At 43.7% G+C, this 17,289-nt stretch overlaps 1 protein-coding gene across 1 annotated transcript in view; it reads right to left on the bottom strand.

Moving 5' to 3' along the window:
* Positions 1 to 17,289, bottom strand: part of LOC146860487 (protein regulator of cytokinesis 1-like) — a 527,922-nt gene that overhangs the window by 291,987 nt on the left and 218,646 nt on the right. Inside the window, exon 8 of the mRNA XM_085644388.1 lies at positions 2,544 to 2,680. Coding sequence (XP_085500514.1) covers positions 2,544 to 2,680 — 137 coding nt within the window. The remainder of the gene's footprint in view (positions 1 to 2,543; positions 2,681 to 17,289) is intronic.

A 17,289-nucleotide genomic window follows, 5' to 3' on the forward strand; every position in this document is an offset into this window, starting at 1 on the left:
GGAATGCTTAGTATGGAGCGTTCGATCTGGATCTAGGGAGGCGCGTGGTGTGTACAGGATGGTGTCAAATAGTATGTGTGTGTCCCAAGGTTTCTAGGCCATACCTAAAAGTAAATTTCACTCACAACGTGAGTCAGTGTATATTTGGGTCCATGAGACCCTAAGAGCCATGCTCAGAACCGAGAAGCCTAACAAAGAAGACCTGTAGCTTCTATGCTGCTGTAGTCAAGGCATAGTCGGGGCCTGCTCCTTTTTACATGCTGGTGGTGAAGTTCAGCAGCCCTCCTGCTGAGAGATTGATACTGCAGAGGGTTACAAGTATAACTTCTAAGCCTACATTGACACTCGCATGGAGCTTTCAACCAATACAGGCACGCCCTCTAGTCCTTATTTACAGCGCAGTCTGCTGCCCTAAAATGAATGATGGGTGCTGTTGAACAGACTCCTTGCTGAACCACCTGTGCCACTGTGCTATGAACCACATAACAGCACATCACATGGGCCCCGGGGAGAAAGGCCAATATAACAAATCAGGCGTGGGCGGTACTCCACAGAATTCCCTGGAGTTTTAATGTAACTCCGCGCAATTTTGAGGCGTGCAACTCCGCGAGCTCTGCCCACCCTTAAAAATATCGAAGCAAACATTTTTTTAAAGCTTATGTGTTTTGTAATTTTCTATAATTACTTTAGATGGGAAGATTTGTATCTACAAACATTCTGTAGCTTAGCCAGTTCCAGAGAAGCTGCATTGTACGCAAATATTTTCATGTTTTGATTCAAAAGTGGATGCATTATCAACAGAAATGAAAGGACCTTTTGCAGCTCTTTAAAATGGTCTGAAGTAGATATTTTCCTAAAATGGAACAGCGAAAGGAAATAGAGCAAAACATGAGAAATAAATATACAACATAATTGGATTTCAATTATATCTATGATGATACGATTATTCATTTTCTTGAAGTTGGGTTATTATCACCAAGATCTGCACCTTTTGTAAAAAAATAAATAAAAAAAAATTGTGTAAAAAGAGGCTGGCATATGAATTCTGTGTGGCTCTGTAAATGCATCATCCCTGGAGAGAAAGGAAGTGGTTCTGCCTCTGCATTCGGAAGGATCCCAGTTAACAATTGGTGGCTGATGTGCATCACTATCAGGAACATCCATCATATGTGGGGCTGCTGCTTGGGGAGGGTACTCTTGAAGGAACCTGACCTCAAACTCTCCCAGGAGGCATAACTAGAGAAAACCCCCATGGAGAGCTGACATGACAACGGTCTTTTACAAGGCAAAAACCTAACATGATTTGATTCCTACAAGTGAAGCACTTTAAATCTCTAATTTGCAAAAGATGTTGAGTGAATGAGGAAATAGGGCAAATAAATGAGCTACAAAATAAAAGAACTGAGGAATGTTGGGTCAGGTAAGTTGTTGTCCCGTTAAACACATGATTTCAACGATCATCTTTCAATTCTGCTACATCTCCCGCAGTTTTAATTATTTTCCTTTACAAAAACAGCAGGCAGATTAGGTTCCATGCTGTAGGGACGTTTGTAGATTGGATTATGACACTAGGATGTTTTTCTAAAGTACTAAAAGAAAATTACACAATTTTACCTTTGACAGGCTGCAGTAATCACTGGTTCCAGAAGCTTCACGGAGTTAAGACTACTGAATTGTTCACGACTATCAAAGATACTATGTTGCAGAAGTAAGGATTACGAATATCAAGTATAACATTTTAGGACGGTTTACACGCTATATGTATTTGTTTCTTCGGAGTGAAAGTCGCCATTTTTTCCCGAACATTTCTTTATTGGTTTTACAGATCGTTACCAATACTGCAATGAGGGCCACGGCCATCTATCTACACGCAAGAAGAGATCAACTCTGTCATGTGAACTTCGCCATTAAATAGTAATTTTGGTTCAATGAAACTGAAGAATGTGAAAACCAAATACAACTTGGATTATTTTTGCTCGGTATGATATAGTTCATAGAGTGATAAATTATTTTCCAACTTTATGAACTTTGACTACTATAGAATGAGGCGTAAATACAACATTCATTCGGTGTGCACTGTGAAGGCTTACCGTATCTCCCCTCACAAGTCAATCACAAACTATTTTGACGCCCATTTTAAGATCAAGTCTAACCTATAAACAATGGTTACAGGAGTACTTGTGGACTTAAGTCTCTCTCCTTTGTGAAATTGCTACAACATAATACTAGCAAACGATCTGCTAGGTCATCTAGAAAACATAGAGCAAAATCATTTCCATGTACCAAACTGTTATCGAGTGCACAATTATCTTTAGGAATTCCTACTGAAAAGAAATGGATTTGTGAACCATCTTTCAATTACTGCTTAAAGCATTGTGACTAAGTAAACAAGATCAGAATCAATGATCAAAAGATGGGAGAATACCTAGAAAGGAACCAATCTTCTGGCAAAGACCTGAGTGAAGTATACAGTATATGCAACCAAAGTAATGACCATAATTGGTCACTTGCAGTCAGGGTAGTCACTTCATTCTCAAACCTACCTGAAATGCCATGAAGCTATCCCAGCAGCACAGCCATTTTCCCACATCTTCAAACAACTGTTGATGAACTTCATAATGGTGCATGATCTTCACAACCTCAGCTTCATGAAGATCAAGAAGGTCCTCTGTGTAATTGTCTGAATAAATAAAAATAGTTCAGCTTTAGCACAAGAATTCATCATTGCAAAATTTGCCGCTGCTTTAGAAAATATAACCCCGCAACCAAGACACTTCACTAGTAGTCCCTAGTCCCCTTTATTCACGTTCACATGATGTAATTGCTGTAGAAAAGGATAGCAGAACATTCCTTACATAGCACAACTATATGTTTGGAATGGGGAGGTGATTATATTCCTCAAGATGCATGCACAGATGATTCAGGAGACATCAGAGGGATGGAACAAAGGTATACAGGAACAAGAGCTGCTGTGGTGAGAAAAGATATTACCTACATTCCAAATTCTTCGCCTTTGATTAGCTGATAAACAAAAAACCGAGAGCTATAACCGGGATTGTCAGAACGATTTTAAAAGACAACTCTTTGCCAATAAATGTTTTTAAACAAATAGATATCTGAATGAACTATTTTTTCAATAAGAAATAAGATTTGAAAAATTGTGACAAGATTTTTTTTTTTTTCCTTTCAAAATTTGAAGTTTGCCAGGGAGAACATATCCATGTTAAAGATTCGCTCTCTAAACGAAGATTTAATATGCCTTTTTGCATTATCCCCCCAAATTTGGAATGTTTGCTCTTCATTTGCTACGTAGTAATTAGCAGGCATATTTAATCTCTGGGCACTGATAGGCTGAAAACACTTTCCAGTGTAAGTGCTATGATCTCCAATCGGGTGGCAATAACTGGCATTTCTGACTTCTAGTTAAGGCTATACTAAAAATATGCGAAAACAGCACAGAAGCAATATCATTTTTTTAACCCCTCCACGAGTGACTTTGAAATATTTTTCTATTTCTATTGTTTTTATGAGTGCGTACTTTCTTTCAAAATTATTACACCAACTTGATATTGTTTTAGGTACAATCATAAGGAAGGACAATCGCACTTAAATATGTATTCAAAGACTTGGCAATATTTCCCATCTAGATCATGCAATCTCATTATCTTATTATTTAACTTCTCACTAATACCATACAACAGTCTTAATGTCAGGCCCTTCCTCATAATCATACCCTTTAACTGAAATGGATGTTATCTGAAATGTAAAGGCAAGCATTACAAAAAGACTGCCATTTAGTAAAAGCAATTCAACAGTTTTTAAAAGCATAAACGGGAGAAAATTGAATTGAAACAATTGTTCTTCAAACCAGATGTAAACACTAGAGAAATTAGTCAATTCAGAAGTAAATCTAAGTTCAAACCTAAAATTCGAAATCAAACGATTGATCACTATTAGATGGCTTGACAAAATGATTTAAACAATCTGTATGTAGCGTTTACAACCCGGTTGTTACTACACAGGTATCACAGTTTTGTAAATTTACAATGCAGCACTTTACCAGGCAGGGAATGGTTTCAAGGTTTTCTGCATCATAACCTTAGACGGAAATATGACACAGTGGCAGTCTGTGCAGTTATAGCTAGATCAGATTTTCTGCAGAGAGCGTTTGTTGTTTTGCTAATAACTCTGGTTAACTTTGGAGCAGGGACCCAAAACATTGATTTGCCATGTTAATTCCCATAGGAAACTTTGCTCTCTAATACAGAAAAAACATGTCAAAGGAATTAGACCAAATTTGGGAAAATGATATAACTTTACTTCGAAAGCATGCTATTTGGTGGAAATCCATTCAGACAGACTTTTGTGAAATTCTTGCCTAAAGAGGTGCTTGGTTGACTTGAAGTGGGGTTTGCTGTACTGAAACTAATAAAGAATACATTTTATATATACACACCACCCCCGCAAACTGGATTGGGACATTACAAATTGGACAGGAGCTTGAATCACGATGACAAGGGTCTGCGGGTAGGTGGTAAAGTAACGGGAACACGCAGCCGAATGAGGGTCACCGAGTGATGTTCCCTGTGCAGCAACTAACTCATCACAATTTTCAATGTTTGCCCAAAACCATTCTGGAGAAACCCCTACCAAAGGCAATGGAATATCAGGGGCAACAAAACCCATTATTCTCAACTACTTGCAAAGATTGCAGAGACTCATATAGACTATTTATTGTGACCTAATGGTCCGTCTATGTTTTCACCCAATAGGAGAGAGGCAAGCTGCTTTTGAACCGAAATGTGATATCTGCAAGCCATACCAACATTGATCAAGGCAAGAATGCCGAAACCAGTCTGTTTGGGCTAATAAAGCTATACTTTGAACACCCAAAGTGCTCTGCCTTTTGTGAATTATATTACCTACTGGCGGTCGCCAATAGGTAGTTATAGTTAGGACCTAGTTCCCATATGAAAATCATTTTGATTTGCTAATATCTTTGGCGCCGTTTGACGAATCTTCACGAAATTTCCAAAACTAATGGCACGCTCCGATCAGCTCCGGTCTTGAAAGTTTCGGGGTGATTCGTCAAGTGGGGGCTGAGAAAAAAGGCGGGTCCAAAATACGTTTTCTCCATGTTAATTTCCATAGAAATTTGTGTCGCGGCTACAACCCGAACTGCTGAACGGAATTTGGCACAGAGATGGCTCTTGGTCCAGAGTGCACTCTTTGCTTTAAATGGTACAAATCCATTCAGTAGTGCATGAGAAATTTTAAAAAATGAACAATATCAATATCTGGTGACCGAGGAGGATTCGCGAACCCTTCTAATCATGAGCTTGATTTTGACTGGCTGCCAACACTTCAAACCAAGAAGTGTTGGCAGCCATCTTGTGGCCTGGTAAAACTGACAAGCAAAAAAGGAACAAAATTATTTTTAAAATAAAGAAAAGGGGGACCCCAAGGGCCCAAAAAAGATTTTTAAAGATTTTGGCGGGATTCGTGAATCCTGTCGAAAAAAAATAAAAAATGTTGCGATTATTTTCCTAAAGCCCCTGATCCAGGCAACCAACACCTACCTTGAGGAATATAAGTCACCGAGCACCAGGAGTAATGATTCTAAGTGCTATAAATGCACGTAATCGCCTTCATTCAGAGGGTTGTACGTACTACAGTGATTGTTCTGTAGTTTCAAGCCCTCCATTAATAATGGAATGCGGTTGTTTTTGTTGGAGTAACGATATTTAATGAATATGGTTTTTCAAGATTAAGATGAACAAAATTGTCAATATGCATAAATGTTCCTCGTAATTAGCACAAGTTTGCTATTTAGCACAGTTTTGTTTCCGGACAGCACTGAAAGTATTGATCATTGAATGTACAGCACAATGCCTTTTGTTATCTTTCTTTGTGTGTCTCGTTTATTTATTTTACAGAGTTTAGTGGCCTGGAAATCCCAGGAAGTCCACTGTGGTAGAACCGGGAGTTTTAGCTTTCACTTAGTTCCATAGGTTAGGATGCGCCTTAGCGAGCGCATACCGCCATGGAATTTTTTTCGGTCCTGAAGAAAGCTTAGCGAACGTGCAAAAATAAGTTGAAACATGTCGACCATTTGTTTATATTCACTTTATCAAACCGGATGGTCCTGGTGAACCTAACCAGCCAGCTAACATCTGTCACTCTCTTTTAACGGTCACTGGTTTCTCCACCATTAAAATTCATTTTTGGATAGAACCCGTCACCTTTTAAACTGTACTTCACTCCCAAACACTCACATTCCTGTACCTGCCCCCAAAAGACTAGCTCCGCTGTAAACCAGGCGTCATAGCACACCAGGGAGGCACTCGGCCTCCTTGGTGGGAACCCGATGATTAAGCATGTCACCAACCAGGTTGGTGAATGAGGGTTCTTTTAAAAGAAACACTTTTTTCCTCTGTGCTACCCTAACTTTTTAAGTTCTCATAGTTGCTCTTTTGTGGATTCTGAATGCTTTAAGGAATGATCAGACATTACAAAAAGTCTGAACTTGTGAGTAAAGGGTGGCCCAGGGAAAATGTTTTATCCTCTTAGTTGCAGCCATACAGTAAAGTTGAGTGAGATTTTATTGAAGATGGCATGTTGTCAGAAACGTATTCCACCTCATACGGTGAGAAACAGCATCTTCAGGAAAGCCCATGAGGGTCATCTAGGCTAGACACTCACCAAGTGCCGCATCCATGACACATTTTGGTGGCCAGGCATGGATGTGGAGATTGATGAAGTGGGAAATTGTGTGAGATGCCTGACAAAAGTCTTAAGGTAATAACGACTCCTCAAGCCTATTGAGTGTCCCTCTGAACCTTGGGTCAAGTTGGTTATTGACATCATGGGGCCTTAAGATTCACTACCTGGTTGTGCCAGTTCCGTTTTAGTGTTGATAGATTGTGTCCAAATGGCTAGGGATTAAAATGGTGAGGGAACCAACTACCAGAGTTATTGTGGAATCACTCAGGTTTGATTAGAGAGACAGGTTCCTTGAGGTTCTGGTCTCGCACAATGGAACTCAAATTGTGAGTAATGAATTTGAGGTGTTCCTCGATTGTGGCATTAAGAATCTGAGGCGTTCTCCATACCAAAGACAAACCAATGGTTTTGTGGGAGGATGAACTGAGTGAATGAGGAGAATCAGTTGGGCCAAATGTGGGAACCATGATGTTGCTAAATCGCTAAGCAGCATGTTGTGGTTCTACAGGACAACACCTCACTCCTCCACTAAAGTATCCCCCTTTGAATTGTTGCGAGGGAGGAAAACAAACTAGTTTCAGGCATGGGTGGATGGGAAAATGGCAAAAGTCTGAATTGGATGCATCTAAACTGATGACTATTGTAAAGCAGAATAGGTCACTTGCACGAGAAAAACAGTGTGGTATGAGGAGAAGTGGGTTAACATGGTCCCTCTAGATGTAGGAGACATGATTCACATAAGGTCTGCTGTACATGTGAAGAAAGGGAGAAACTCTGTAACCTTTTAGAGTGGAGAAGGTCAGAGGGAGCGCTGTTCAGGTCAAAGGAGGGAATTGGGGGAATATTGCAAAGGTGGTTAAAGTGAGAAGCGCTTCTAATAAGGCATGCCTTAAAGACCAGGTTTGTGTCAAACAGGTGGTTATCAAGAGTGATGAGATTTTCACATTGCCCACGTGTGGATAAGGTAGAAAGAGTTCCAGAGTTATTCCTCCTAGCAGGTTTTAAACGTAATTCCGTCTGAACTATATTTGTGGTATAGGTTTTATAATGGTTTGTTTTTTGTTTGTAAGAAGGGAAGGTGTGTAGTACTAATCTGTATAATATTGTAGAATAGAACACATTGTATTATGCTAAATTGAACATTCTACTAGTGTTTCTAGGATACTGTGTGAGCTAGCAGAATGTTCAGGTGTTTTTAGAATGTTTAAGTTGGAAATGATTTCTCTGTACCCTGCACTGGTGGAGCGGACCTTCCCTCTGGTCCTCCACAGCTCTGTAGCTTCTTGAAATAAATCTTACTTGTGCAACTTCCTGCATCCAGATTAATCATCCAGATTTCTGCCACATGTAAGGAGATAAAATCTTCCCAGTTAATTTCCCCATGTAATGCCTCATAGATGGGTGTTGCATCACACCCCCATAGGCCAATGGTTCCACTGTCAAGACATACAACAGATGGGAGTGTTAAGTCGCCAGGTATGGTTCCTGCCCCAGCGCAAATTCCTCAAACTATACCATTTATTTTGACTCCCACTCTGGGGTCCGTATACAGCAATTGGACCCATGCTTGAAATTCTGGCCCAATCCCATTCTGCTCAAAACTACCAGAAGAATGGGCCATTACAGAGTCTGTCATTTCTGCATGAAGTACCAGCACAACCACGGGCTCACGGAAAGTGGCCGCCTGTGCCAAGAACTTATATAGGTGCATGAGGTTCTGTCTGGTTGACCTACAGTGCATAAACCCCGACTGATCCACCTGTATGGGTTTATCAATTATTTGAAACAAGCGGTTCACCAGCACTTGGACCAGTATTTGGGCCTCCATGTTTAGCAGGGAAATGGGGTGACATGAGGCACAGTCTTCCAGGGGTTTTCCCTTTTTATGAATGAGGGTGATATTGGCCACTATAAGCTCCCTGGGTAAATCCCCTCTTTCCGTACCCCATGGAACATCTGTAGAAGATGCTCCACTACCTTTCCCCCAGGCATTTAAAGAACTCTGTGGACAACCCATTGGGTCCCCGATGTTTAAGGAGTTTATTTTCTTAATGGCCTCTTGGATTTCAGACACCTCAGACTTCAGGTCCATTATCCTCATCTGTTCAGACATAGTAAGAATTCTCAGAAATGCCACAACTTCCTCTGAGGAGTAATGCAGTTTGAACTAATAGAGGCCCTCCAAGTGGGTGGCAAATGCCTGTGCGATTCCCGTCCCAGACTCCACTGGGGTGCCCATGGCTGTACTAATGCATCCCACCCATCATTGGCCTTCTCCACGAGCCAACCAGACCAGCAATTTGAATTTATTGTTGCTTACCTCATAAGGCCTGTGTTTTGCTCGGTAGAGCATATGTGCTTTGTTTACCACCGCCTGTCTATATTATTCTATCGGGAGGTCTAACTGATGGAGCAGTTAACCATTGGGGTCCTCTATATACTTCACCTCAGTTTGAACCATACAGGAATCCACATCCTGCACCACCCTTTCTTTTTCTCTTAGGTTACCTGAGATTATGGCTATAAGGGGTCCTCTGTTGGTGGCCTTTAGACTTCACAAAAGGGTCACTTGAGTACACGCAACCTATTTTTTCTTCAAAGTAATTGTCCGTGAATTGGCTGGTCTGAATCAGCATGGCCCGGTTGTACAACACCAATGGTTCTAGTCTCAATTCGGATCAACCTCTGGCATACGCATAATGCATAGTCGTCATAAGTGGAGAGTGATTGGAAAGTCCACGTGGAAGAAAAGGTGTTTTCTTATATCTATCCCACTGCAACAACGGGGCAAAGACAGAATGAATCCTAGAGAAATAATGTCTCTTGGTGACCTCATGGCAGTATTCCCAGTCAGTGGGGTAGGCACTAAGCCAGACGTCCATAAGCCCGAATTCCGTCAGGAATTATTGTAGTTGTCTAGAGGCCGTATCTGGGTGCTTGGCTGTTGTGAACCGGTCTATGTCTTCGTGGAGCGTTAAATTAATGTCCCCTCCCATAATTGGTAGACCTGGGGCATGTTTGATTGATGTCCTCACTTACTCTAGCAGTGCAGATTGCAGTCCAGGTAGGGAAACATTGACACCACCTCAAACCTGTCCCTATTCCATCCTCTCAGCACTGCTGCATAGAATCCCTCCCTATTCTCCAAACCCTGGTAATTGACAATCTGAGTTCTGTGCATCCCCATGAGAGCTTGACCTGAACTCAGAATGGGCCAGGCCCTTGTATAGGCCTCTGCCTATGAACCCGCAGTTGTTACCCACCAGATGAGTCTCCTGGAACAAAATAAGGTTAAGATTTTGTCAAGCAAGGAAGTCCATCACTGTCCCTCTCTTCAGTTTGTGTCCCATGCAACGCACATTCCACATCAAGATCCTAAGACCTTGTCTCTGCTGTCCAGCCATTGTTCAAGAACCAGGTGAGTATTGTGCACTATCCCAAACACATGGTGTTCTTGTCTCAACGAAGTCTATGTGCTGTGCCCAGAATTGCCAATACACCCATATACCCCCCTCCCTACTGCCTCATGCTGCTGGCTTACAACTGCCACAAAGCTTGAGGCGCTCATAGCCCACCCTTACAGAAAAGGTCAAATTACCAACCATGAAGAAAACAAAAATTAAGAGGTCCTATCAGTTGTCTTGTGACCTAGCAAGAAAAAGCTAAAGAAAAGAACAGCACAGGGAAATAGATACCACATTGTTGTAGCTCTGCTCCAGAGCTTCTGTCCTGCCTCCAGGTCTTCTTGGCATTTAAAGAGGGGTTTGTTCTTGGTCAGCTACTTATTGTTGAGGATTCCTCAGCAAGCGGCGATATGCTAGGTTTGTCCTTTCCTGCCCCGGCGGCATTGCTCCTGTGGACTGTGGTCTCTGGGCCTAAACACTGTGGCGTAGGGCACCCCGACCAACTTCCATGTTGGTTTCTTTCTTTCAACTGTGTGCCAACCCTCAAAGCAGCCTCATACCTCCTGTGATGTGAAGTACCAGCATTTGCCCTCTAACCAGATGCGCAATTCAGCCTGGAAGAGCATCATATACTGGAAATTAAATTTTCGCAACTCTGCTTCAGCTTTATCATAGGATTTTTGCTTCATCTGTACTTACATGTAATCTGGAAAGAACTGTACAGTTCTCATAGGCGAGTGGACCATTTTGTCATGCAGCTCTGAGGACGGCATCAGGAACCTTGCGATAAGTGGCTGAGCTCTGGCCTGGTCTGGGAGGCATCCCAGGCACCCTGTGCACCTGTTCTAACACAAAGTGGCTGGGGAGTTCCAGCAGAACACCACCTTCCTGATGAACTCTTCAAAGAAACGCTCTGGGTCTTTCGCCTTACAACTCTTGGGTAGACTCACCACCGGAATGTTGCGTTTAGATCTTACCTCTGAATCTTCCGCGAAGGGGGCCAGTGGTCTCTTGTAGCAGGTTGACCTCTCTTTAGCAAAGCAATACACAACTGTCTGCTCCACCGATGTTACTCTGATAGAGAGTTTCTTACAGTCCAAGCTTATGAGTGCAAAATCAGTCCATATTTTATTTATTTTATAATCAAGGGTGGGTTTAAACTATCGCTTGTAGAAAGTCCTTCAAGGATGGGTCTGCCTCCGCTAGTTCCCGCTCCGCTGCTAGACCCAATGTCATTTCTAAAAGGCATAGTGCTCAAACTTGTTGGACTGCACGGTGTTGTGTGCCTGGTCATTCACCATCCTGGGGATGGTGCTGGAGCAGACTGCCATGGAACCAGTCCAGATTTTGCACCCAGCTCCAATTCCAGGAGCAAGGCCATCAGCACCGCCTGAAGTGGAGGCACAGCCCCAGGTAGCAGTGAATTCCGTGTATAAGCCCTCTACGGACATCAAGTCCATGGCCCCACCACCAGACCCCACCTTGGAGGGGTCCACTCAGCAGGGCAAAGTCAAGTCCAGGATACGAGCACCAGGCACTGCCCACAGGGGCTCTCACTGGATTTCAGTACTCCAACTCGCCCACCATCCAACAGCTGCTCACTCGGGCAGGGGGTACAATCAATGAGGGCAGGCACACTCCACTCACTCTGCCTCCAATCAGATCTGTAACAGGGAGGTTCTACCCTGTAAAACCCAGCAGGCCACTATCAGAACCGCTCTCACCTTCGTTCCCGAGCTATCAACTGGGCACACACTTACCGCTTATGCGGGTCCCGGCTCTGCTGTGTCCTCACTGCCACCATCACACCTCAGCTGACCATCTCCCTAGGAGGTTGTCTTTCTCCCGCTGTCTGCTCACAAAGCTGTGGCCCGAGGGTTGCAACTCACTCCTTTATTGCGGCCATGATGGGTGCAGGTCGCACCACCACACCCCGTTCATTTTTACTACGCTACTTGCTGCCGGCATTAGTTGGCAGCCGCTTGGCCAGCAGCAAGCCTCTACTACCAGTTCTTGCTCACAGGAGGGGCCTGCCCTGGAAGATTTGGTTGGTTGCCCACCAGGGATTCCCTTCTATGGTGGGAACTTCTGACTAGAGCACCCTCTAGCCTCTGCGTCGAGACCACACCCCCGCATTTTCAGAACTTTGTTCTAATAATCCTGTATCGGTGCATTAGCTTTCATAGTCCTAATGTGATGAATGAAGTGATTCCCTGCAATCAATGCATACCTCGATTAGTCCTACAAAATTCCGAAAGCACTTCAAGCTGGGGATCAACTGACTACTCATTTCATATGGCCCTCAGTCGACCCATGAGCCTAGGCAAATAGAAAGAAAAACACTTGCTACAAATTATCCCTCCCCGCCCCCCACACAAAATACAGGAGTTCTCTTGCTGTCAAATGAGGTCAGTCACTGGTGCTGGAAACCACGAGAAGCACTTTTGTTTGGGATACTCAAAGTAGAGCACCAGACAACTGAGATATAAAAAAAAAGTAACATGGGCAGAAGTTGAGCCCTACATACTCTTTCCCAAACAGATGCCTTGTATATAGTCAGACCGCAGCCTCTTGACCTCCCAGGATTAAAAAAAGGGCCCATGCCCAGGGCAAGCTCTAGACATTTCTCTGGGTGTGGCCTTATCCTCTGGACACCCAGATGTAGGGCTACCAGGCTAAGTGTTGTAAAGGAAGATACAGAGTCCATCTGTACAAGTAGGATACTTCTTTATTAGTAGCTTGGTTCCAGTATAGGAGATCAGGATCGTAGGAGAAGATAGATGGTATAAAGACAGCCCCACCAGGAGTAGGCTCCTAACAGCTCAGCCTGAGCTGACTGACAGTCTAACACAGAGAGGCACTCAGGCATTCTATGAGGTCATGGAACATTCTGACCGAGCAGTACAGTGAGAATAGTAGACAAGTAATTTACTACACTCAGGCACACAATTATCTTTCCTTTGCTACCACAGTTCCAAGAATAGAAAATGAACAACAAAGTGATAGACAGCAAGTTGCACCAGAGCACAATTACCTTGTAAATGTGAAATTAGGTATAGCATGAGACCCTTGCTTCAAGACCATTCTGGGTTCACTTGTGATAGTTGGTGGCTTTCACTACGCTCCTTATGGAGCAGAATTCTGGGGAGGTGATTTAGTACTGAGCTCTGCTACTTTTGGGTGGATGTTGATGTTCTAGAGAGTATGTTTGGGCACCCATTTTGAATCTAAGAATAAGTGTCTAAATATCTAATAAGAATATTTTTCGAGCACTGCATCACCCCCTCTACCAGGCACTCTACCGAGTAATGCCAGCGACCTTTGGATTTTTTCACTAAAGGGTCTGACTGCACATCAATATAAAGCCGGCTTTCCACTTTACTCGCGCCACTTCATGCAGTTTCCTTCAATGGTCTTCCTTCAACCAACCTCCATTAAAGACACCTTCTATTAAGAGGTCTACTCTTTACCTTCTTCCTTTATCAAAGCCTTCTCCAAAGTAGTGCTCTCGCCACCAGTCAGCATCTCCCTTATACAGGGCATTTCCCCAGAAGCTCTCAATTCAGGCCAGATCCTCAAGATCCTGTAGAAACTCTAGCTTAATCGACGACCTGAACTACCACCAGTCCATCACTCCCCTACCATTCATTGGCAAGATGAAAAAAAAGCAGTCTGCACTCAATTCCAAGATCACTTGAACAACCATCTCCTGCACAGCTACTGTTTAGTCTTCAAATCATACTACAGCACTGTGACAGCTACTTTAGAAATCCAATGACATCCTCCTGATCACATGTAAAGAAGACCCATGTATTCCTGATTTTAATTGACTTTTGAAAGTTTACTACTTAACCTTCATTCACACCATGAATGTTTGAATGGTATTTACTGGCAATGCCCTCCACTGGTTCCTAGCCTACCAACCTAAACACCAGTTCATTTAGATTGGCAACTCTACATCTAAGAAGCTCCACATCACTTGCAGCGTCCCTTAAGGTTCCATATTATACTTTGTATCATCAATCTCAACATGGAGCCTTTAGGACTCCACAAAAATGACAACATACAATTTCCATAACAAGTAAGTGACTAAGTTAAACACTCCTCCACTCTAACATCCAACTTCTCAAACACTTCCTAAGTCTCATGCAGACCTGTATATCAAGTACCCACATGAAGCCTCATGCCACCAAAAAAATAATTCTTGCTGATCACCAAGAACTGGCAACAATTTGTCCAAATATGGATCAATGAGATGAAAATGAATTGATCTGGACCTCCCCTTTAAACCACGTAACTGGGATTCAACTGGGACACCCACTTTATCCTTAGGGAACACACTTGCCAAGAAAACCAATGTGCTGTGGCAGCTGCGCACTCTACAAAAGTAAGTGAAACTATCCCTCCTAGAAAGGACTTCTAAACTGTCATTCAAGGCCTCGTACTCTTGCTTCTGGATGTTAGAAACATCCTGCACAATGGTCTCCCAGACACCCCAATGGACCCCATAAGTATATCCTACACACTGTAAAACAGTTCATCAAGGGCCTGAAAATATAGGTCCACATCACCTCCGCTCTGCCAGCATCATCGTCAAACCGACGTAACTGACCTCAAAACCATCACAACTAGCATCACCGCCTAACTGCACAACAGCTCAGCATCTCCAGTAGCAATCAGTAAAAACGCAACCTGGACACTAATTTCGAGACCAAAATGTTTTTAAAAAAATGCACTCAGGATCTGGACTGACATCCATATCCAGAAGGCGGGTCATTCAATGTACTGCCATTTAGGGAATCGCTATCTAGCACTGGGTGGGATGGTTTGGCTAGGTAGAATCGGGTTCTGGGTGAGGCACATAAGATCTTACCTTCTAAGTACTCACTGTGGTTTCAGTTCAGAGCAGGATCTCTGGCTCAGACCCGCCGATACAGATAATGCCCCTCCTGAGTCTATCCTTAACAGGTCCAAAAAGGTAATGCTCTTGTCTGTGCATAACTTAATGGGGGCAACCTGGTTGTTGGAAGCCCTGAGGAGTTGATTAAGTGGGAGGTAACTTCTTGTAGGGAAAGGTTTGGATAGCTCCGGGTCAGCTGAAAAAGCCATTAATGAGAACTAAGCCGGGTAGAGCAAGATGAGGAAGATTTGCCCAACAAGACTGCGGTTGAGAAAACTCCTGCCATATAATGCTGGCTTGCTGTAGGAAAGTGTCTTTTTGCATGGTTACCCTCGAACATTTCGCCAGATACCAACTTGACTGTGTGCTGAGATCCTGTTAACCAGGCCCCAGGAACTTGTTCCTTTTCAAGACTGTACCTCTGTACCCTCAATTGGCACATCTCTGGCCATAGATAAGCTCCTTGTGAGAGGTACCGTGGGTACCCAGGGCACTGACCGAGGAAGGCCTCTAAGGGCTGCAGCACCTATTGTGCCACCCTTAGAATCCCTGCAACTTAACACCCACATGCTGCCATTGCAGGCTGCGTGTTTTGGCACAGGGAAAAGTGAAGAGGCGACATGGCACACATCCCTGTGAGTCATGCCTGCAATCCACTGCCTGTGGCCTAGTTAAGTCACCCATCTAGCAGGGTGCCCTATTCCACAGGCGAGGGTGTGGTTGCATGAGCACTGTACCCCTACAGCGTCTAAGTCAATTCTTAATATTGTAAGTGCAGTGAAGCCAAAAAGAGTATATGATCTATGAGTCGGTCACTACGAACTCCACAGCTCAAAAATGGCTTTACTGAAACCTGGGAAGTTTGGTAGCAAACGTCTCAGCACATTAAACCCACACTGATGGCAGTGTGGGATTTAATGTAAAATGCACTCAGAGGGCATCTTAGAGATGACCAAGACCAGCCCTGGTGTGGTTCCTGAATGGCTACCCGTCATTTGCCACCACCATACAGGTTTCTGGACCCCTGTGTAGAGTGCCTCCGCTCTCTGGGTGCATAAACAAAGCCCATTCTGGGGAGAGGCGTCATTCCGTTTTCCCCCAGGATGGGCTGGGTCCCTGAGGGTAAGCTTCAAAGGCCTGCTGCCTTTGTTAGCGGACCATGCCTTTGACTGCCTCCAGCAACTGGCTCCCACAGGTTCTGACCCCCCCTTTAGGTGTAGAATAGACGGGAAAACCAAGTCCGGGAGAGAGGTATGCCCACCTTTGCCAACCCCACCCCTCAGGTAGGTGAGGTGAGGGACACATCTCAGTCCACTCCATCCTGGAGATGATGGGACTCAGAAAACCAGAGAGGCTCATGCCACCCTCCTACTGGAGGGAGGCATAATAGGGGGGGTACTCACCCCAAGGAAGGGACCTATTGATCCCAACCTGCACACCCATGTAATGCCCCTAAATTTAGTATTTAGGGACTACCCTGAACCTTGCCTCCTGTGTCTGAAGAAAGGAGGACTAAAGAGCCATGCTGACTCAGGCAAAAGAGGACGACTACTGCTTTTGCCCCAGCCCTACCGGCATAGCCTGAATTCGACCTGCTCCCAGCAAAACCCTGGCGTGTCCCGCAGCCAGCCAGAATCTGGAGGATCTGCCCTGGTTTCACCAAACAGACTGTCTCCCGTGAGCAGCGGATTCGTTTCAAATAAAGACTCCAACACAAACACCTAGATCCAGCCAAACCTGCGGTTCTGCACCACTCTGCACCAGACGCCCATGGCCAGAGTCAGAGCGGCCCAACACCACGAGAAGGTCTCTTCTACCATACAAGGAACAACGGTTCTTGTGGACAATGTATGTAAAATTTAGGATTATTTAGCTCAATGGCAATTTAAATGGTCACAGATGTCAGAGAAAAATAATATCCAACAAATCGTTTCATGAATCTTAGCTATTTCTGTAGATATTTAATCAAATTAATCATAAAGGTGCATGGTGTCCCAAGTGAACATAGAACTTAAAAAACAATTTATGTGAAAGTTTCGTGACATAAAATTAGGTTTCTAGAATACAAAAAACGACCATGACAGATGTACAATGGTTATCCACAGCCTTCTAGTACATTAGTAGGAGCTGGTAAACGGTTACTTTACAGTTTTGTCCACGGCGTTCCAATCCCACCATCAAAAGGGGGTCTCTTCAGGACCTAGCAATGAGGGACACCTAAAAAAATAACCACGGAATAAGTAAAATGGCCTGAGAATGAGA

This window comes from Triturus cristatus, chromosome 3_1 (assembly GCF_964204655.1).
Source record: "Triturus cristatus chromosome 3_1, aTriCri1.1, whole genome shotgun sequence".
Lineage (NCBI taxonomy): Eukaryota > Metazoa > Chordata > Amphibia > Caudata > Salamandridae > Triturus > Triturus cristatus.